The sequence below is a fragment of the Xenopus laevis genome, chromosome 6L (assembly GCF_017654675.1).
Source record: "Xenopus laevis strain J_2021 chromosome 6L, Xenopus_laevis_v10.1, whole genome shotgun sequence".
Lineage (NCBI taxonomy): Eukaryota > Metazoa > Chordata > Amphibia > Anura > Pipidae > Xenopus > Xenopus laevis.
Window position 1 is genome coordinate 51152730 of NC_054381.1, and position 22329 is coordinate 51175058.

General features: G+C 38.5%; 1 protein-coding gene across 1 annotated transcript in view; it reads right to left on the reverse strand.

Moving 5' to 3' along the window:
- The window catches only part of gadl1.L (glutamate decarboxylase like 1 L homeolog), a 143247-nt gene that overhangs the window by 18885 nt on the left and 102033 nt on the right, over positions 1-22329 (reverse strand). The window contains exons 13-14 of the mRNA XM_018267472.2: positions 21538-21589; positions 17868-17957 (exon numbers count right to left, since the gene is read on the reverse strand). Coding sequence (XP_018122961.2) covers positions 17868-17957; positions 21538-21589 — 142 coding nt within the window. The remainder of the gene's footprint in view (positions 1-17867; positions 17958-21537; positions 21590-22329) is intronic.

Here is a 22329-nt window from a genome sequence, read left to right on the forward strand (position 1 = left end):
CTAGCGCTACTTCGCACCCTTATGCCAGGTGAAGTTGCGCTCTGGCAAAGGGACGTAACTACGCTAATTCACTAAGTTGCGGATTTTCGTGAACGTTACCGCTTGCGCTAGACTTTACTTCACACCTCAGATCAGGCGAAGTGCAATAGAGTAGATTGGGATGGTCCAAAAAAAGTTGACATTTTTTTCTAACTCCCAAAAAAACGCTGGCGTCTTTTACTTTTTATAGGGTGATAGGCTGAAAAAGATTGAATTTTTTTTTTAGGGTACCCTCCTTCATTTGATAACATAAGGCACCTAAACTATACTGTGGGCACATGTGTAGGGCATTAGAACACATTTATTAAGGTTCCCTGGCCTTGTGTAGTGTAATGTGTTTTCTGCTGTATATATACGGCCATTGTACTTTAACTGCACGCCATATGCAAATTTTACTTTAACTGAACCGCTGATTGTAACAGCGCTAGCGTAACTTCGCAAACAGGCGAATCTACGCCTGGCGAAGTACAGCGAAGCCAACGCTGGCACTACTTCGAAGGTAAGTAAATTTGTCCCTTTGTCTGTATTCTTAACACAGTCTCCGCCCTAAACATATTGCTGGACCACAAAAAAGGGTTGCCAGTCTAAAAATCACTGGTCTAGTCAATAGATTAGTGCTGCTTTGACTTTGTATACCATGTTGTTATAACAGTTAATTACAAAAAAGCCTGTATTCTATTCAGAAGTGCTCAGAGTAAAGGAAAGGGCCAGGGAACATCTTATGTGCAAAGTAAATGCCCCAGGCGCACACGTCGATCCCTGTTGACACCACCCCTCTCCGCCCCTGTATATCTAATAATGCTCAAAAATACCTGTTTGCACCTATGTCCACACTCTTCACACGACTATACCTACATATATTATATTTTTAAAGCAATAGAGACTAAAATTTAAAAATAATGGACACATCAGCAAAGACAGTTGGGTATAAGCAATGGTACTATAATGATCATCTTTCATTGGGGTTGGTCTTTAAAAGTAAGACAGTCCTATCATTAATAAATTCAGCTACATTGTAAGTAAGCCTTTGCTGATGAATAGTTAGACAATAGTTTGACACATGAGTAGTAATGATGAATGCACAACACATACACGTACCTACTGCCACAGTTTTGCATTTGGACTGCACAGCAAGCCAGCAATCGCAAACTCTTTTGGTTAACATTTAAAATATGAAAATAATCGCTTTTTCATTGCCGCACCTGAATGAAAAATGTTAATCATTTGAAATCTTTTTCTTCAATCTTATTGCTCAATCGGGGACGTTTAGTTACGATGGACATAAAAGTTACATACTTTATATTCCACATAGTATTATTGTTGGCAGAATAACTCCACCTCGGTGTCGGGAAATGAAGGCTTTCCTGCCAACATAATGCAGTTACTGATTTCAGAATAATGTTTCCTTTGTAGGAAATGCATTTCTAGCTTGGATCATATTTCATGCTGGACACTTGGCTGGAGCGTGTTCTAAGGATATCCAGAGCATGGCCAAAAAAATAATTGCTTTTGTTTTAACTCTAGAAGATAACGTTAGCTCTGCAATGCCAATATCATTTGCAGATTCACTTTATTCCTCTAATATTGCAAACACCAATTCCATAGTGACGTCTGTCAGTTATGGGATCTATTATCTGGAAACCTGAATTACAGAAAGGCCATCCCATAGACTCCATTATAATCAAATAACTCAAATTTTAGCAAATGATTCAATTTTTCTTTGTAATAATAAAATAAAATCTTGTACTTGGTTCCAACTAAAATACAAATCATGCTTACTGGAGGCTAAAAATCCTGTTAGGTTTATTTAATATTTCAATTATTTTTAATTAGAATTAAAAGGGTTGTTCACCTTTGGGTTAACTTTTAGTATGATGTAGATCAGTGATCCCCAACCAGTAGCTCATGAGTAACATGTTGCTCTCCAACCCTTTGGATGTTGCTCTCAGTGTCTCCAAAGCAGGTGCTTATTTTTGAATTCCAGGCTTGAAGTTTTGGTTGCATAAAAACCACATGTACTGCCAAACAGAGCCTCCCGTAGGCTGCCAGTCCACATAGGAGCTATCAAATAGCCAATCACAACCCTTATTTGGCCCCCCAGCAACTTCATTTCATGCTAGTGTTGCTCCCCAACTCTTTTTACATCTGAATGCTGCTCACGGGTGAAAAAGGTTGGGGACCCCTGATGTAGAGAGTGATATTCTGAGACAGTTTGCGATTGTTTTTCATCTTTTATTATTTGTGGGTTTTGCGTTATTTCGCTTTTTATTCAGCGGCTTTGCAGTTTGCAATTTCTGCAATCCGGTTGCTAAGTTACAAGTTACCCTAGCAACCATGTAAGCAAGAGATTGGAATATGAAAAGGAGATGGACTGAATAGAAAGATGAGTAACAAAAAGTGGCAATAAAATAAGATTGGAATATGAAACGGAGAGGGACTGAACAGAAAAATGAGTAATAAAAAGTGGCAATACAATAATTTGTACCCTCACAGATGATTTACTTTTTAGATGGGGTCAGTGATTCCCCATTTGAAAGCAGGACCCAGTCAGATGACAGGTCTCATACCTTCATTGTAGGAAAGATCTAAATCCAATGATACATAATCAAAATAAGTAATACATCAATAAACTTACTTCAAGGCTTCTGCTCAAAATTTCAATTTTCAATAACAGTATGTCCATCTCTGATTGTGTGTCACATTATAATAATAAGGATGTATCTAATCAACCTCTGATCAACCAAAATCAAGACTAGACCAGTCAGCAGACAGATCATTCAGTGCATGTCTTCTGGTCAACAGTTTGCCTGGAGCAGTATGGGTCATTCCCCCAGATGGTGCAGCTAAATTGTCTTTTTTAAGAAATATATTTAATTACATGTAAGGGCACATTTATCAAGGGTCGAATATCGAGGGTTAATTAACCCTCAAATCCGACCCTCGAAGTTAAATCCTTCAAATTCGAATATCGAATTCGAAGGATTTAGCTCAAATCCTTTGATCGATCGATCAAAGTAAAAATCGAACGATTCGAAGGATTTTAATCGATCGATCGAACAATTTTTCTTCGATCAAAAAAAGCTTAGGAAAGTGATGGGGAAGGTCCCCGTAGGCTAACATTGTACCTTGGTAGGTTTAAACTACTGAAGTAGGTAGTCAAAGTTTTTTTAAAGAGACAGTACTTCGACTATCGAATGGTCGAATAGTCGAAAGTTTTTTAGTTCGAATCGAAGTCAAAGTCGAAGTTGAAGTCAAAGCTCGTAATAGCCTATTCGATGGTCGAAGTACCCAAAAAAATACATCGAAATTCAAAGTTTTTTATATTCAAATCCTTCACTCGAACTTATTAAATGTGCCCCGTAATATTTTATTTGTATTTTTTTCTTGTTGTTTGTGTTCATTAGAGTGCAAAGAAATGATTCCTCTGGTTCCTTTCACTTCCTTGGAGAAGATATTCATTCAGACATACTTTATAGTTAAATGTATATAATGAATTTCTGCTTTAAAACTTAGCAGCAGGCATCAATCTTGGGGGGAGAGAGGTGCCATATTTGCCAGTGTTTGCTATTAGCCATTAGGGGAGATGGTTGATGTCACAGGGGTACAACTGTAACTGCATAGGGTGAAGAATGGGCAGATCAGGGGAAAGGAGTGGTTGGATCTGGGGGAAGGGGCAGCTGTGGTGGGAGTCAGGATCCAGGAGGACAATTTAAGGGCAAGTTGCGGGAGATACAGGCATGGAGGTGAGGAAGTTAGGGAAATTACAAATGAAAATGTGTAATATCTGCCCCAGCCCATGTCCCTACCCCTCGATTTTTCATAATGATCAGCCAAATCAGTTATAGCTACTAATTTTAGGGGTGTGTATAAACGCATGCCACACAAACATCTTTTGAATGAATTTATTTGCCTGATGTCACAAGGTATTTAAAGTTCCTTTCCTAATGGTATCCCTTTGACTATGACAGCTGAAAGTACACAGAATAACTGTCAAAGGATTAATGATTTATATCCTGTAAATTCCAGCAACCTTTAGGTCAAGGAAGGCTTGTGCAACCTCAGTGTAATCTATTTGTGATCTTGGGAAAGATGCTGAAGACTTGCTGATAGGATTGAGAGAGTTCCATTATAAAATAGCATCGATGGACATAAAAATCATATTTGTCCCAGCAGAGGTCATAATATCCAATGTATTTTAGGTGCTAAGAATAGGAAAAAGAGTCAATGGCCTAAGGCATCTCTGTCTCCAATTTAAAATGTACATTTAAACAGAAAGGATTTTCTGATATCAGAACTGGACTCATATAATTTTCCACCAAAATATTTCTCCACCTTCATTATGTAATCAGCAGATCAGTGGTTTTGTTGCAGATGGTTGCTGAGGATTTTGGCAGCCAAAAGCTGTGGTTACTACGTCACTGCAACAGATGGAAAGCATTAGTAGCATTTTGAAGCCAATTGCTTTAGAAGGAACTCTCGTGTTTCACAATGATCATCCATGGAACCAGATTATTAAACTCTGGTAGTAACATTAGGTTTCCCGGCAGTTGGCTCACTTCGTTTATAAGATTAAAGTATAAGGCGTAATTTACAAGGGACTGTGGATGATGTTACCACGGAAATATGTGATTTTTTTGGAAACATATATAAAACACAATCCACAACTGAAGAGGTGGAAAGCCGAAAGGCAAGAATTCCTTCAGGCACAACAAATGTGTCACATGCACATATGAAAACAATAATCTTCTCCTGTCTCATTGTGACGTGTTCATTCACAGTGGAAAATGGTTCAGTTTTAGTAGCACCATGGGTAATAAGGTTAGATCACCTTCTGCAACTTGATCCTATATATAACAAGGCACAGGAAGTTAAATGTCAGGAGAAATAAGGATCTGAAATAAATGAATTAGTGTTGCTGTTGATAATTTAAGTAAAAAGATATGTGTCATGTTGTGTAATATCTTCATAACAATCAGAAGAAAGTAATTGTTGTGATTTCCTAGCAATTGTTTCTATTCTTATTCTTATCCTCGGGGTTTCTAGGAGCCATTCTGTAGATTTCAATGCCATCTAGTGAAGACATAGGAAAACTACATGTATATTGTCTGCCATGTTTATGTTAGGCATTGGATATCATTTTTTGTAAGCTGGAGTAACCCTTTAACCTACCCTGTGTGTAATTCCGTTTTATTTGTTCTGTCTCCTATCAACAGACCAGACCTCCCTGCTCCGGGATGGTCTCTGCAAAAAAAAAAATACACTTGCAGCGCAGCTCATCAGTGGAGGGGCAGGCGAGGGGAGCCAAATTTTCGGCAGAGACTACTGTCTCAGATCCCCCCCTCTGGGCCCCCCTGCCGCAACTTTAGTCCGACCCTGACAACACTCTGTTCCTTGCGCTGGATTTTAGTGAACAGTTCTTCGTCTGGTCATCGTAAATGACCCTTTGTATTTTTTTTATTATGACCGCCGTTAGTCTGTAACATGCTACAGACATCAGACATGGTATCCAGAATGCTTTTGACCTGGGGTTTCCTGAATGAAAGATATTTTATTTATTTGGAGAAACAATGCCTTAAGGGCAGGACTACACGGCGATTCTGCCGCGATCCGACGCAGGCGTCACATCGGAAATAAGGTAAGTAATTCAATTGTCGCATCGTGTCGCATTGTTGGTGTGACGCGACACGACGATGCGTCTGCATCCGACAGTCGCGTCGCATCAACAATGTGTCACGATCCGACACTGCCATTACTTACCTTGTTTCCATCGCATCCGACGTGACGCCTGCGATTTTGCACAGCGCGGCGGATCGCGGCGGAATCGGCCGTGTAGTCCTGCCCATAGACTACTAAACGATACATCAACAATGACAAAACCTATAAGATTGTTTTGCCATCAACATAGCTCTACCTTCAAGTGCAAGGCACTGTCTTATTAAAGAAGTTGTTCACCTGCAAACAACTAGTTGTTTTCAGATAGATCACCAGAAAAAAATACTTTTTCCAACAACTTTCTATTTTCTATGTGTGGCCATTTTTCTAATATTGGAGTGTCATTTTTTACCTTCTAAAGCAGCTCTGGGAGGGGGGGTCGCCAATCCTGTAAACTGTTCTACATTGATACATTTAGTTGATACATTTAGTTGATACATTTCTTATCTTTGTCCCTGCTGAGCAGAATCTCTGGGTTTCTCTGTTAGAATTGATACAATAGTTGCTAATACTCCAGAGATGCTGCTGAGAAATGTATCAACTAAATGTTGCAAAATTGTAACAGTTTAGAATCTGCACCTGAATTACTGAGCTTTCAGACTCAAACACCAGAGACAGGAACACATTCAACTTTAAACTTAGATTTAACAGTAAAAAATAAATAATGGAAAGTAATTGAAAAAAAGTCTTTGTTTCTGGTGAACAATCTGAAAACAACTGAACTGAAAAAAAGTGTTTGGAAGGTGAAAATTAAGGATTGTTTGCTGATTTAGTAATTTAGTAGCATGCTACTGCAAGTAAAGGTGGTCATAGACGCAAAGATCCTATTGTATGAATCGAGGATTCATACAATTTTCGGACTGTGTGTGGAGAGTCCTGATGTTTTTCGTATGGCGGAGATCTGTCGATCGGACAGGTTTGATTTTGTCCCGACCGTCCCGCTGGAGCCCATTGTGCTCTCATCGTAATCTGATCGTTAGTTAGCCCGTTAGTGGCATATCGGGGAAAGATCGGCTCATTTGGCGATGTCGCCAAACGAGCGGATCTTTGTGTCTATGGCCACCTTTAGAGTTTACAGGCAAGCAGGTCCGGACTGAGAATTAAAATAGGCCCTGGCATTTCAGGTACACATAGGCCCAAACAGCCCACTAAATACTGACTTTCTATGGCACTTTATAGCAGCCCCTCTGGCATTTGCCAGAACCCACAGATTGCCAGTCCAGGCCTGGAGGCAAACCCCTGTTGCCAAATTGGGCTACAACTGCAGCACAACCGTGAAAGCACTATATATCAAATTAGATGAGAATATAAACACATTTTATTTCATTATGCTATGTTTAAACAGTTTGCTAAAAAGCAAATTTAATGAGAATTCATGCACAGGCTATACAGGTATGGGATCCGTTATCCAGAAAGCTGTTATCCACGAAACTCCGTCTTACGGAAATTCTGTCTCCCGTAGACCCATTCTATGCAAATAAACCTTGCCTCTATATACACTGTACTGGTATGAGATCCGTTATCCGGAAACCTGTTATTTAGAAAGCTCAGAATTACAGAAATGCTGTTTCATATTTTTTTTAAAAAATGATTTCCTTTATCTTTGTAAAAATAAAAGTTGTAGATATAATTAATCCTTATTGGAGGCAAAGTCAGCCTGTTTTGCTTATTTAATGTTTACATGATTTTCTAGTAGAGTGATATTCTGAGACAACTTGTAATTGATCTTCATTTTTTCTTTATTATACTGTAGTTTTTGAATTATCTGCCTTCTTCTGATTCAGCTTTCAAATGGGGTCACTGACCCTATCTAAAAACAAATGCACTGTAAGGCTACTAATGTATTGTTTTTGCTATTTTTATTGCTCATCTGTCTATTCAGGCCTCTCCTATTCATATTCCAGTCTCGTTTTCAAATCGGTGTATGGTTGCTTGGGTAATTTGGACCCTAGCAACCAGATTGCTGAAACTGCCAACTAGAGAGCTGCTCAATAAAAGCTCGTTTTTTTTTTAAAAACTCTGGTTTGCTTGTCCTTTAATCGTTTTTCAATTTTATAAACCACCTATTCCAAACCTCTTGTGCCCGTGATTTGTACTGCTGGCACTCCCCACCTCCCTCTTGGCAACTGCTGGCACAGGTACATATATGTGGTCAATATGGTGGATTTTTGTCTCCTGCTGGAACAGATACATATTTGGGGGCAATATTGTGGATTTTTGGCTCACAGATACATATTTGGGGCAATATAGTGGATTTTCTGGTCGATATTTGACCCATAGTAAATGTGCCCCTAAAAGATGTAGTAAAAAGTTCTTTTTGAGCTGTGACAGTTAAAGATGCACATATAACATCCTTAGAACCAGTTGATAAAGGGAGCATTTGAATTTTGATCATTTAACTGTTGGTAATTAAATGGCAGCTCAGCTTACACAAGTAGCACTGTATGAATTAAAATTGTATACACATAAGGATTTTTAAATAAAAATAAAATATTTTTTGTAGAAGATCTGGAAGTGCGATAATGTTTTCCCCTTATTTATACCTGACCCAGGCATTCAACTGTATGGAAAAAGTGCCCCAACTAGGATATACGGTATGTCTATACAGATATAGACATATGCTATATATACAGTATATATCTCCAATACTATTTGTTTGTTTTAGGCACACATTTATAAAAGTTATGTAAAAAAGCATTTGGGAAACACAAATTTCTGCTCTGCTTAATACACAGCCCATTACCATGTAAAACACTATATACAAGGAGTTTTGTTGCTGTAAAACCACCAGTAAAATGTTATGTAAACTCTGTGCATAGAAACCAGTGGAGTTAGCAAAAATTCAGTTGTGTTCTAATGCAACTATTTACAAACAACGATTTCTAAACAACTTACGTAAACTCACATGCACCCAAGTTGACCGAAATGTAAAAATGTTGGCGTAACGTTGACTTATCAGTTTGTATAAATAGCACACCCAGAGTTTTTATAAACAGAATTAGAGGGACACACTCTAAAGATTCTGTGATTCATTTTATAGCAAATGTTGCATTTTACATCCTTATAAATAGATGTTTTGTAACAGTTGAAGCCACAGTCCTTAGGGAAGTGAGTGTCCTGACCCAGTGATATGTGCAATTGACTTAAATTGCCTATATTGTATGGTCAGATCCTAACCCCTGACACCTTTGCTTGAGTGCATTTTAGCTCCAAGCCTCAATTTATTATTGAGCTTACAACCCTTCACTTGGACTAGCGCAAATAACAAATACACAAGAACTCTGTTATCTGCAGAAATATAGCACTGTATTTGTGGACTGAGAAATCTAATCTAACCTACCAGAATAGTATACCTCGGGGTAAGCCATTTAACTTCAAAACAACACATTATTTTCCAAGGGAAATGCAGTACAAAGTTCACGAGAGAATCATAACTGCTCCACAAAAAAGATAGTTGCCATTTAGTTTTCACTCAGCCAGATACAATGAAACTTTCAGTGTTTCTCTTGGTTTCAAATTTAAAAAACATGGATAAAAGCAAAAGAAAGGGAGGTTGAGGAGGGAACCATCAAGCTGTTTTAGTGGGAGTATCATGCATTATAATGTGAGAAGACATTTTTATTACAGCTTTTCTATCTCTTTCAGACCCCTGCAGTATTTCACTATATAAACCTTCAGCTGCTCATGGCTCACAATATTAAGACTTAGAATAAGGACGTCAAGGAATACATGTATCTGCATGATCTACATTTTATTGTAGGGAAAATGTTTCCTTGATGTAGACTACCCTTAATCATAATTTTTAAGTGTATGTATCTGTATCAGATTTAGGCAGCTATCCACCATCCCCAGGCAGCCAATGCAATTACAGTTACCATCCGAGGCTGCAATTTTCCATCCCTTAAGTACAGTCCATATGAGCAGCAGAATCACAGTACTACAAGAACACAATTAGGGGATACAGGCAGTCAACCCAGTGCCCGAGACTGAACCATTGAGTCTATCTTGGAGTTGGGAGCCTCCTACAACATTTATTTCACGGTTAAGATCTATTTGATCGGATAAAATCAATCTTTCAGAACCATAAATTCAATTGGCCAATGGCCTGCATTGTCATTGCTGTCATTGCCTGAAGAGTAAAAGGCAGGGACCAAATGACTTTATGGTTTAGCCCAAAAGCTAAACAACTGAGTCTATGAATTGTGCCAGATGTGGGTTCACATAGGTATTTGCCATGTGTAGAAGCTTTAAAGAAAGCTTTAGGCCCAAATCGCCAGAATAGCTTAGTTAAGCATAAAAATCAGGTGCAAGTTTCATCATTTTTGTCGCTTAGTATTAAAATGTTATTTTGTTGGAGCAAAGCTGTTGTAGCTATTGACTCACCTTGAAAATACTTCCACATTCAGAGTGGTGTTAGCTCCGGGGTTTCCCAGCATCACTTGGTGCTTACACTTGGCTAAAGGTAACTACACAGAAGTGCAAGGAGCATATTTGGATGCAAGCCGCCTTATTTTGTGTCTTGTGGCTAATGGTAGAAATACAATTTTATACAGCTATGGACTTATGTACTAAAGAAATTTATCCAAAAGATTGTATATATCCAAAATGGATGTTTTGCAGGCATGCTAAATAACTTGCACAAGTGCCTAGGGATGTAGCGAACGTCGGAAAAAAAGTTAGCGAACATATTCGCGAACTTGCGCAAAAATGCGAGCGGTTCGCGAACGGTTCGCGAACCCCATAGACTTCAATGGGAAGGCGAACTTTAACATCTAGAAAAGACATTTCTGGCCAGAAAAATGATTTTAAAGTTGTTTAAAGGGTGCAACGACCTGGACAGTGGCATGCCAGAGGGGGATCAAGGGCAAAAATGTATCTGAAAAATCTGCCTGTGTGTGCTTGGAAGAGATAGTGTAGGGGGAGAGCTGTTAGTGATTTCAGGGACAGATGATAGTAAGTTTGCTGGCTAGTAATCTGCTTGATACTGCTCTGTATTGGAGGGACAGAAGTCTGCAGGGATTTGAGGGACATTTTAGCTTAGGTAGCTTTGCTGGCTAGTAATCTACTGTTCTCTTTAAACAACTGCCATACGTTGACCTTGTAGGCATTGTTTGCCCAGTTTTTTTGGACGCAGCCACTGAAGCACAGTTGCCAGAAAAAATATGCCATATAAATGCTGAAAATAGTCATTTTTCGCCATACGTTGACCTTGTAGACATTGTTTGCCCAGTTTTTTTGGACGCAGCCACTGAAGCACAGTTGCCAGAAAAAATATGCCATATAAATGCTGAAAATAGTAATTTTTCGCCATACGTTGACCTTGTAGACATTGTTTGCCCAGTTTTTTTGGTTGCAGCCACTGAAGCACAGTTGCCATAAAAAATATGCCACATAAATGCTGAAAATAGTCATTTTTTGCCATATACGTTGAGTCAACGTATGGCAAAAAATGACTATTTTCAGTATTTATATGGCATATTTTTTCTGGCCTCTGTGCTTCAGTGGCTGTGGCCAAAAAAACTGGGCAAACAATGCCTACAAGGTCAACGTATACACTACTACAGCGGTGGATACGGATTACGTAAAATATATGAATGCTGCTTGAAAAAAAGTAACTCAAGTGGTTTTTCTAGAGACGATAATATTATCAATATTTAGACAAAATGTGAACAAGGTCACACAGCTCGATGGCGGGTTGAAGAAAACAGTGTGCAAATAATGCCTACAAGGTCAACGTATACACTACTACAGCGGTGGATACGGATTACGTAAAATATATGAATGCTGCTTGAAAAAAAGTAACTCAAGTGGTTTTTCTAGAGACGATAATATTATCAATATTTAGACAAAATGTGAACAAGCTCACACAGCTCGATGGCGGGTTGAAGAAAACACTGTGCAAATAATGCCTACAAGGTCAACGTATACACTACTACAGCGGTGGATACGGATTACGTAAAATATATGAATGCTGCTTGAAAAAAAGTAACTCAAGTGGTTTTTCTAGAGACGATAATATTATCAATATTTAGACAAAATGTGAACAAGCTCACACAGCTCGATGGCGGGTTGAAGAAAACAGTGTGCAAATAATGCCTACAAGGTCAACGTATACACTACTACAGCGGTGGATACGGATTACGTAAAATATATGAATGCTGCTTGAAAAAAAGTAACTCAAGTGGTTTTTCTAGAGACGATAATATTATCAATATTTAGACAAAATGTGAACAAGCTCACACAGCTCGATGGCGGGTTGAAGAAAACACTGTGCAAATAATGCCTACAAGGTCAACGTATACACTACTACAGCGGTGGATACGGATTACGTAAAATATATGAATGCTGCTTGAAAAAAAGTAACTCAAGTGGTTTTTCTAGAGACGATAATATTATCAATATTTAGACAAAATGTGAACAAGGTCACACAGCTCGATGGCGGGTTGAAGAAAACAGTGTGCAAATAATGCCTACAAGGTCAACGTATACACTACTACAGCGGTGGATACGGATTACGTAAAATATATTATGGCTGCTTGAAAAAAGTGACTCCGGTGTTTTTTCTGGAGACGGTAATATTATGGATATTTAGACAGAATGTGAACAAGGTCACACAGCTCGATGGCGGGTTGAAGAAAACAGTGTGCAAATAATGCCTACAAGGCCAACGTATACACTACTACAGCGGTGGATACGGATTACGTAAAATATATGAATGCTGCTTGAAAAAAGTGACTCCGGTGTTTTTTCTGGAGACGGTAATATTATGGATATTTAGACAGAATGTGAACAAGGTCACACAGCTCGATGGCGGGTTGAAGAAAACACTGTGCAAATAATGCCTACAAGGCCAACGTATACACTACTACAGCGGTGGATACGGATTACGTAAAATATATGAATGCTGCTTGAAAAAAGTGACTCCGGTGTTTTTTCTGGAGACGGTAATATTATGGATATTTAGACAGAATGTGAACAAGGTCACACAGCTCGATGGCGGGTTGAAGAAAACAGTGTGCAAATAATGCCTACAAGGCCAACGTATACACTACTACAGCGGTGGATACGGATTACGTAAAATATATGAATGCTGCTTGAAAAAAGTGACTCCGGTGTTTTTTCTGGAGACGGTAATATTATGGATATTTAGACAGAATGGGAACAAGGTCACACAGCTCGATGGCGGGTTGAAGAAAACAGTGTGCAAATAATGCCTACAAGGCCAACGTATACACTACTACAGCGGTGGATACGGATTACGTAAAATATATTATGGCTGCTTGAAAAAAGTGACTCCGGTGTTTTTTCTGGAGACGGTAATATTATGGATATTTAGACAGAATGTGAACAAGGTCACACAGCTCGATGGCGGGTTGAAGAAAACAGTGTGCAAATAATGCCTACAGGGCAAATAATGCCTAAAAGGTCAACTTATACACTACTACAGCGGTAGTAAAATAAAAAAAAGTAAAATAAAAAAAAAATGAATATTAAAAAAAAAAAATTAAAGTTGGTGCTGCTGAACTACTAGGAGCAGCAGATTAGCACACCAGTCCCACTCCCCAACACTGCTAGACTAATAGCACTGGGCTCTTATAGTAGTAGTAGTAGTAGTAGTAGTAAAACAACAAAAAAATAAATAAAAGCAGTCCTTACAAGGACTACTGTTATTGCAGCAGTCAGCAGATGAGATCAGAAGCAGGACAGCTGCCCACTGCAGCTACATACAGAGCACTGCAGTAGAAGGTAGATTACTAGCCAGCAAAGCTACCTAAGCTTAAATGTCCCTCAAACCCCTGCAGACTTCTGTCCCTCCAATAACAGAGCAGTATCAAAACGATTACTAGCCAGCAAACTTTCAACTGTCCCTGAAATCACTAACAGGCAGCAGCTCTCTCCCTACACTATCTCTTCAGCACACACAGGCAGAGTGAAAAAACGCTGCAGGGCTTCGGTTTTTATAGGGAAGGGGAGTGGTCCAGGGGAGAGCTTCCTGATTGGCTGCCATGTACCTGCTGGTCTGGGGTGAGAGGGCAAAAAAAAGCGCCAACAATGGCGAACCCAAAATGGCGAACGTCGCGCGACGTTCGCGAACTTCCGGCGAGCGCGAACACCCGATGTTCGCGCGAACAAGTTCGCCGGCGAACAGTTCGCGACATCTCTACAAGTGCCTCTTGGCTTCAATCTCGAGGCACTTAAATCTGGCCATTGATTGAAAAAGGTAGCCCAAAATGTGACTCGTATTCTGGTGCTGTCAGCTTTAATGAAAAATAAAATCCTTAAAAACAGCCCTTTTTAATGCTGAATATCAGTCTGTACCTCCAGATTAAAAACATGGTTTCCAGCAAGAACAAAATCCAACCTTGAAATTCCGTTTTTATAATATAAAAGACCTTTCTCCGGGCTGATTTGTCAGTCTTTATGGTTTTTTTCTGTTCAAAATGCATTTGTGAAAGAGAGTCCAAATGACAAAGCCTATTCAATGGAAATGCCAGAGATGTGCTTTTATCCCTTGAATTTGTACCTCTTTTTAGCCAGAACGCATGCTTTTGTTTAACTGACAACGCTCACTGATTGTTGTAGAACCTCTTATCTACAATAACATGGCAATACTGTAACACTCAAGGGTAATAAGTGCTTTTTTTAAAACAAAAGCCATGCAAAACATTTATCTATATTCAAAAATAGGGCTTTATGAGGTCCCTTGAAGAATGATGCTACAGCAATACAACAACCAGGGCCTTTTCAAAGCACCTCCCCCCCAAAAAACTCTTCTCGTCTAACACCCCCAAATACAGTTGAAAGCCATTTATTGCTTCAATGCAATTTTCTGTACTTAATATATTGTATTTTTACAACATTTGGTAATTTAAATCTATATGTTTGTTTTTCACTATACAATTAGGGGGTCTGCACACTAGAACAATAGCCATTTGTTTCCAGGTATTATTGTGCCTTTCAGTGTAATCTACAGGCTGCCTCCCATTACAGTGTAGGGAAAATGTGCCGCCTATGGTGTACCAGACCAATTATTGTAAAGAAAAAAATGGTCATTAGTGTTTTCTTCTGCTATACAGTCAACACGCTTCCAATAACCTATAATAAGTGACAACCAGCAATTAAATGTGTTTTGATCACATTGTTATTAACAGTGGGACGCCAGATCTTTGACATAATGTACAGTTAGCGATATAGCTAGATTGCTAGTTTGGAGGAAGAAAGCACTGTACTTTTCAAGTAAAAACATGATTATTCTGTAAATGTAAGTGTATTGAACTTTTGCAGCATGTCTATACTTTGCTACAAATGATGCCACATAGTCTAACATAGGTGGTGTGGTTTCATTACGCAGGGGTTTTTTTTATGTTTATTTTTTTTTCCAACCATACACCCAGTTAACCTTGCTGCTGCTGCTGTATAATGGGCAGTGCACTGACCTTAATTACATTTCTACATTTTGCAAATTTTTATTGGGCTTTTCCGAACTGACATCACTGGTGCCTACGTACCTCTACACATGCTGCCCCTAACTGTCAGTACACCACATTCCACCAGCTACTTCATGTACCATTCCTTTTTTTGCTATGTCATTATACATTTAGGGGCCGATTCACTAAGGGTCGAATTTCGAAGTTAAAAATACTTCGAAATTCGACCCTCGGATTGAAATCCTTCGACTTCGAATATCGAAGTCGAAGGATTTAGCGCTAATCCTGCGATCGATCGATCGAAGGATTTTCCGTTCGATCGAACGATTAAATCCTTCGAATCGAACGATTCGAAGGATTTTAATCCAACGATCGAAGGAAAATCCTTCGATCAAAAAATCACAGACAAGCCTATGGGGACCTTCCCCATAGGCTAACATTGACTTCGGTAGCTTTTAGCTGCCGAAGTAGGGGGTCGAAGTTTTTTTTAAAGGGGAAGTACTTCGACTATCGAATGGTCGAATAGTCGAAAGATTTTTCGTTCGATTCGTTCGATTTCGTTCGAATTCGAACGAATTTAACCAATTCGATGGTCGAAGTACCCAAAAAATACTTCGAAATTCGAAGTATTTTTCATTCGAATCCTTCACTCGAGCTTAGTGAATCAGCCCCATAGAATAAACATAAGGGCTTATTAATCCTACTGTGACAAGGCACAAAGAGCAAACATAGCAGGTGCAAAGAGCCATATGGTTTTTGCCCACAACATGCACCTACCTTCATCCCCCCTCAGAATAAAGTGAAAGAATACCCCTGTATCTGAATGCCATGTTGCTTACCCCTGTTATTTCATCATACAGAAGGAGCAGCATATACTGTAGGTGATAGCGTTCCTCTCCTTTCCTTGAGCACCATTCAGGTTGAAAGAATATACTCCAAGGGGTGCATGCGGTGCTATCTGGGGCCCTGTTTAAAATGCCTTCTTAGGGTAGAAGGCTCTGAATCTTGAGCTGAACATCATGGCACAGTGCAGATTTCACTGGCTGCCGGTGCTATAGCAAGGGTGCAGCACAAATTCCAAGTGTATGGGATGAAATGTTGCCCCTTACTGCTTCAGAGCTTGCCCTGTGCCAATAGTAAATGAACCCTTCAGTTTTGTCTTCAGTATTGAAGACAAAACTGTGTCTGCATTTAACAAGCATTATGACATGCTACTAAAGTATGTAGGGGTCTGAGCTAGAAACTGCTAGATTACGTGACTTGTATTCTGTTATAAAGCATAACACGGTTTATAATGCTGCTTCTGGCTGCAAATTAAGTATATTTAGTATATGTATTACAGGCTCTAATCTCAGGCTCTAATCTCAATGAAAGCAGCAAATCCAATGGTAACTTTTTCAGAAATGCAAAAAAATAATGTATTCCTTTGTGTATTTAAAGCCGGGAGTGAATCAGTGCAAAATAGGTCCCCGAGTTTATTGAAATAAAAATATAGAAAATATACAGTAGATAAGATACAAGTGCATTTTCTTTATTAGATAACTGGAAAATCATATTCATAGATTAAATTGAAATGTTTATTATAAGTGATGGGTGAATTTGCCCGAATTTGTCCCGTTTCTGACACCGGCATCTGTTTTTTGGACGCTGGCGAAAATGCACCGGCGTCCAAAAAACGGACGCCGGTGTCCATTTTTTTTGACGCCGGCGAATTTTCACCAGCCAATTTTTGTGGCAATTTTGCGAATTTATTCGCTGGCGGCAAATCGCGCAAATTCCCAGCGAATTTGCGCTTGGTGAATAAATTCGCCCATCACTATTTATTATCCTTGGATTTTATAAGGCCAACATAGTACATAAAGCTTTACAGGTTTGTTCATCATTCACATCAGTTTCTGCCCCACATATACATTCAGACACACACGGGCAGGGCACACAGGAACACACTCATTTTTTAAAAATCTTCTAAGCAGAATCTGCTTTGTACTACAGTTATAGGATCCATAAACTCGTTATCCAGAAAGCTCTGAATTACAGGAAGGAATTCAAATTTCGAAAAAATGTTTTCCTTTGTCTCTGTAATAATAAAACAGTACCTTGTACTTGATCTTAACTAAGATACAATTAATCCTTAATAGAGGCAAAGTAATCCTATTGGGTTTAATTTATATTTAAATGATTTTTTAATAGACTTAAGGTATAGTGATGGGCGAATTTGCGCCGTTTCGCTTCGCCAAAAAATTCGCGAATTTCGCGCGAAATTCGCGAAACGGCGAAAAATTCGCGAAACGGCGCCGGCGTCTCGTTTTTGACGCCGGCGCCCGTTTTTGACGCCGGCGCCCGTTTTTCCGACTGGCGAATAAATTCGCCCATCACTATTAAGGTATGGAGATCCAAATAACAGAAAGATCCCTTCCTTAATAACAGGTCCCATACCTGTAGTAAAGTATTATGGCTGATTCCATTTAAAGTTGAAAAAGGTGGCTTATTTGTTTAAAAGGGTTTTAGATCTCTTGAAAAAACATTTTTTTGTCGTTTGCTTGAATTTATCTTTATTACCACATGAGGGAGCCTGAAACCGAACCAGTCACAGAAACAGTTGCATTTTTTAAGTTCATACCAAAAAGGTTGTGTTTTCAGGAATAAAGAGAAAATATGAAAACAATTCTGTAAATAAACTGCACTTACTTTGCTAAAGTTCTTCCAGTACTCTGGTCCCTTTTCCATGTTCCTGAAGGATGGTGGAATGTACCAAAAACAGGTATTTGCATATTCTGGCTGTTTAAGCAAGAGAGGGGAAATGTCAAGATCTGTATATGCATCATAGATGTTATTTTACATTTTACATTTTTCACACTGTAATTTTTCAACATAATATATAGTATAGTATAATATGTGTATGTTTGAGTACACCTAAACGATGCGAACATCACAAACCTCTTATTTTAGCCTACCCCTTGTCCTGTAAAGGATCTGACAAGCACCCCCCCCATCGCCTGCTCATGTTGCCCCCTCCTCCCTGATTGTGGCCACGCGTGGAGGGGCCAAGGGCATATCTTCCAACATAAAAAGAGAGACAAAAAAATTTGGCAAGCGCAGAATGGAGAAAGGTTTCTGTCCACGCCCAATTTTGTGGCCACACCCCCTATTTACCATGTTAATTTTACAAAATTTGGCAGGTTATGAGAGTTTGAACATATTCAAACACGGGACTGCGGTTGAGCTGTCAAAAGCGGGACTGCCCCGCTGAAAACGCGACAGTTGAGAGGTAATGCCTAGGGCGCTTGGCTGGTTTTGCCCACCACTGTCCCTAAACACCATTTATAAGAATATATTTTACTTTTCATTCATGGTTCTTGTCCCCATCATCACCAGTGCCTGCCATAGATGAAATGTTTCCATTTTGTTTTTGGAAGAAAAGCAATGACAAATTGGAAGGGCAGACAGTTTTTCCTAAAAGCACAATGCCGGCCAAGTTGCCTAGTGTGCCAGAGCAGAGAGGTACGAAATATTTGAAAATACATTAAACGATCCAGGAAAGGGTACAGTTCTTAAATTCAGTATACAGCATTCTCCATTTGAAAAATATACATATAAGAATTTAGTTTAACATAGAGATCTTGCTCTTTCTTTAAATAAATTATAAATGTACGTATTTAGGCCAAAGGCAAAAAGTAGCAGTGCTGCGGTGTTTAAATCTCACTATTATGCTGATGCTTGCATTGTCTTGTAATCCTCCTTGCCTTTGTATATTTGTTTTCGACCTTTCTGTAAGAAGTGTTATAATCGGAGAACACATTATACTGTACATTTACACTGTCCTGCTAAAACTAGGCATTCTGTTTACTGGAAGTAATAGTCAGACATCACTGTTGCAGTCATCTTAGCTACTAATCAGAGAAGGCAAACTGATTCACTTTGTGACAAAATGTTAAAATTATTTGCTATCCAATATTTGGTTCTCCTTTAAAGGAGAAGGGAAATCGTTAAGCATTTGGGGGTGCCAAATTTTAGCCAGATAGAAGAAGAAGCCGGAAGAGGATCGCTCCTTGGTGCTCACTGGAAAAAACCCCAGCTGGGGGTTTTAGGTAAGTCAATACAATCACTTGGGGGTGCCTAACATTTGGCACCCCCAAGTGCTAAAGACTTTCCTTCTCCTTTAACCTACAAATGTAGTGATGATCCCCAGAACAAAGTGAAAATAAAAAAAATATTTTTTACCCAGCTTCAATTAAATTCTACATGTCACCATAGATTTACTGTATGTTGCATTTTCATCAGATAAACAAATTAGAGAAATGTTTTTTTAATCAAACTGAATCTGGTCCTTTATGCGTTGTACTATATTTTCTTGTATTTGCAACCAGCAACTCCTGGTCCCTTCTATTTCACCTGTTCCCTGTAAAGTTTTTTCATTTGAAATCCAACCCTGTCACTCAATAGTAGGCAATGTTTTGCAAAATGTTCAGACTTTTTATCATGAAATATTTCTCTAGAGATAAAGGACAAATGTATATCATTCAAGCTGGAATGTCTGGGTCCATCTTGGTGGTACATGTATTGGATTTGTTATAGGGAAACCTGTTATGCAGAAAGCTCCAGATTACGGGAAAATCATCTTCCATAAACTCAATTTTAATCAAATAATTCAAAATTGTTATAATAAAACAGTTCTTTGTACTTGATCCTAACTAAGAAGTAATTTATTATTGGAGCAAACACATTATTGGGTTTATAAAGGGTATCATTTACTAAAATCTGAATTTATCTCATATTTAAAAAAAAAACCAAAAAACACGGCCAAACTCCCATGCCAGATTTTAGGTTATTTATTATTAATAAAACTCAATTTAATCGGATCGCAGAAAAACTCAATAAAATCGATCAAAAAGCCCGAATCGCGCAAATTTTTTGTGCTTTTCCGAATTTTTCTGTGTTTTTTTCCCAATTCACTTGAATTTTTCAAGTTTTTGTCCAAAAACCCAACAAAAAGTTGGATTTTCAAGCTAAACCGAGTGCAGACCACGAAAACTTCAAATTGAGATAGAAGACTCTCCTATTGACTTATACAGGACCTTGACAGGTCTGAAATGGGGGATTTTCGGATTCAGGCTTTTTACAGCATAAAGGTATTTTAAATCCTGAAAAATTCTACTTTTTTTTCCCTCTAAAAAGTCAAGTTTTCTAGTGAATAAATCCCAATTTTTTTTGAGATTTTAACATTCGGATTTTTAATAAATAACCCCCTTAATGTTCAAAAGATTTTTTAGTAGAATTAAAGAATAGAAATTCATATTACGGTAAGATTCGTTCTGAGCATTCTGAATAATAGGTCCCATACCTGTATTGGTTTATGTCTGCAGATATCCCATTGAGCTGGATGGATTTTGTTCTCAAGCTAGCCTTGGTCACTTCTACCCTGGCCTTGAGGGCAGAGCCATATGTTTGGCTGTAAGAGCAAATCCCTAGGCTAGCGCACCTGTAATTCCCTTTCACTCCTGTACGTTTATGTTCTTATTTCATACTTTCCCAAGTCTATAAACAAATTGTGATTTCTTTGTTCAGGGTTGTGTGAGTTCAGAACCCAAAGAGCTTGTATCAAATAATCTTTGTCTCTCACCTCTGGTAACTGAATTTCATTGACACTAGTTATTTAGCAGCCCTGTTAAACTCATTTTCATGCGTACTTGGTATTTGTAAATCAAATGACACTCAAAGATTTTTTTTATGGCTGTTATTAAACATAAACTTCAAATACTTGTGTGTGATAACAATCTTGTCCATGTCTTTTTACATTTGTATGTATAGGATTCCATTTAATTTTACACACAGCAAATTAATGGAGTACTGGTAGATGCCTTTGATGGTAGCGAATCTCATTTCAAGTCAGTTCTCCTTTTATCTTTGCCTCAATGTCCCAAGGACAGTATGAATTATAGATTTCGTAAAGTGAAACCATATAGAAATACATTTCAGTCAAGTATCATACAGTTATTGTATCCATGGAGACATTAGAGATTGCCGCTAATCCAAATTCATTCTCATATTATCGTTCATGGTTATTAAGTACAACCTTTCTGAAATATTAAAAAAATTCACTTAAGCAAAGGCCAATATATATACTAAAAGGCTGATAAGTATAGTGATTTCTATAATGTATTAAACATCCTGCTAATGTGTGCAAGAAAATCTTAATGGCATCGCTGAATACTGTATCTGCACTGGAACATTCCATTGGTGCTGATAAACATACATGAAAGTAAAATCAGGAAAATGAATCTTCAGTGATTATGTTAACCCAGCTGAGAATTGCCTGACCTCAACATTCTGAATCATAATTGCCATTCCAATTACCTACCTCCCAGAGAAGTTCAAACCCATCTCGTTTCTTAATTTCGCTTGCTAGATATCTGTGAAACAAAAGCAAACTCGCATTACTGATAACACTAATATATTTCACAGTATTATTTTTTTATCTGTCTAAAGGCAAATGACCGTCTATAAGACCATTCCAGGGCTTCCATACTATTTTACTTATAATTGGGATACAGACAATCTGAGCTGGATTTTACACTTTTCTTTACTGGAGACATTACTGTTTGGATTCTGCTGACATCAGTCAATTTCCTATAGCTGGTAAGAGACAATTACAAGGAAGGTACAAAAAGGGTAAAGCTCAAGCAGGGACTATAAAATGCATTACAGCCGCAAATTATAATACGCCTTTTAAGAGGTAAAGAATTTAGTGGCACAGTTGCCCTTATAAAATAAAAAATATGTTGACAAGTTAAATGCTGAGATCTGTTAAAGCTGCTGTGACGAAGTCAAGGAAAATCAATCACCTACAAGCAGGAGACAAACTGGAGGTGACCTACCAGTATATAAGCATTACTGACAACTTTTCTACACTGGTTGCAACAGAATATCATCCACCTTCAACCATTGTATCGCTCTTGACATCTACTAAAATGCCTCAGCTAACTCCTGCCTGGCACATAGGGGACTTCTGGTCATTTTTCCCTTAAACAAGTCACATCAGGCACCACTGCAAAGTGAGGAGTATTTACAGACTCCCCTTCCTGCCCTATTCCTCCAAGCACATGATTTATTCTTCTGAAATTACAGGTATGGGACCTTTTATCCAGAATGC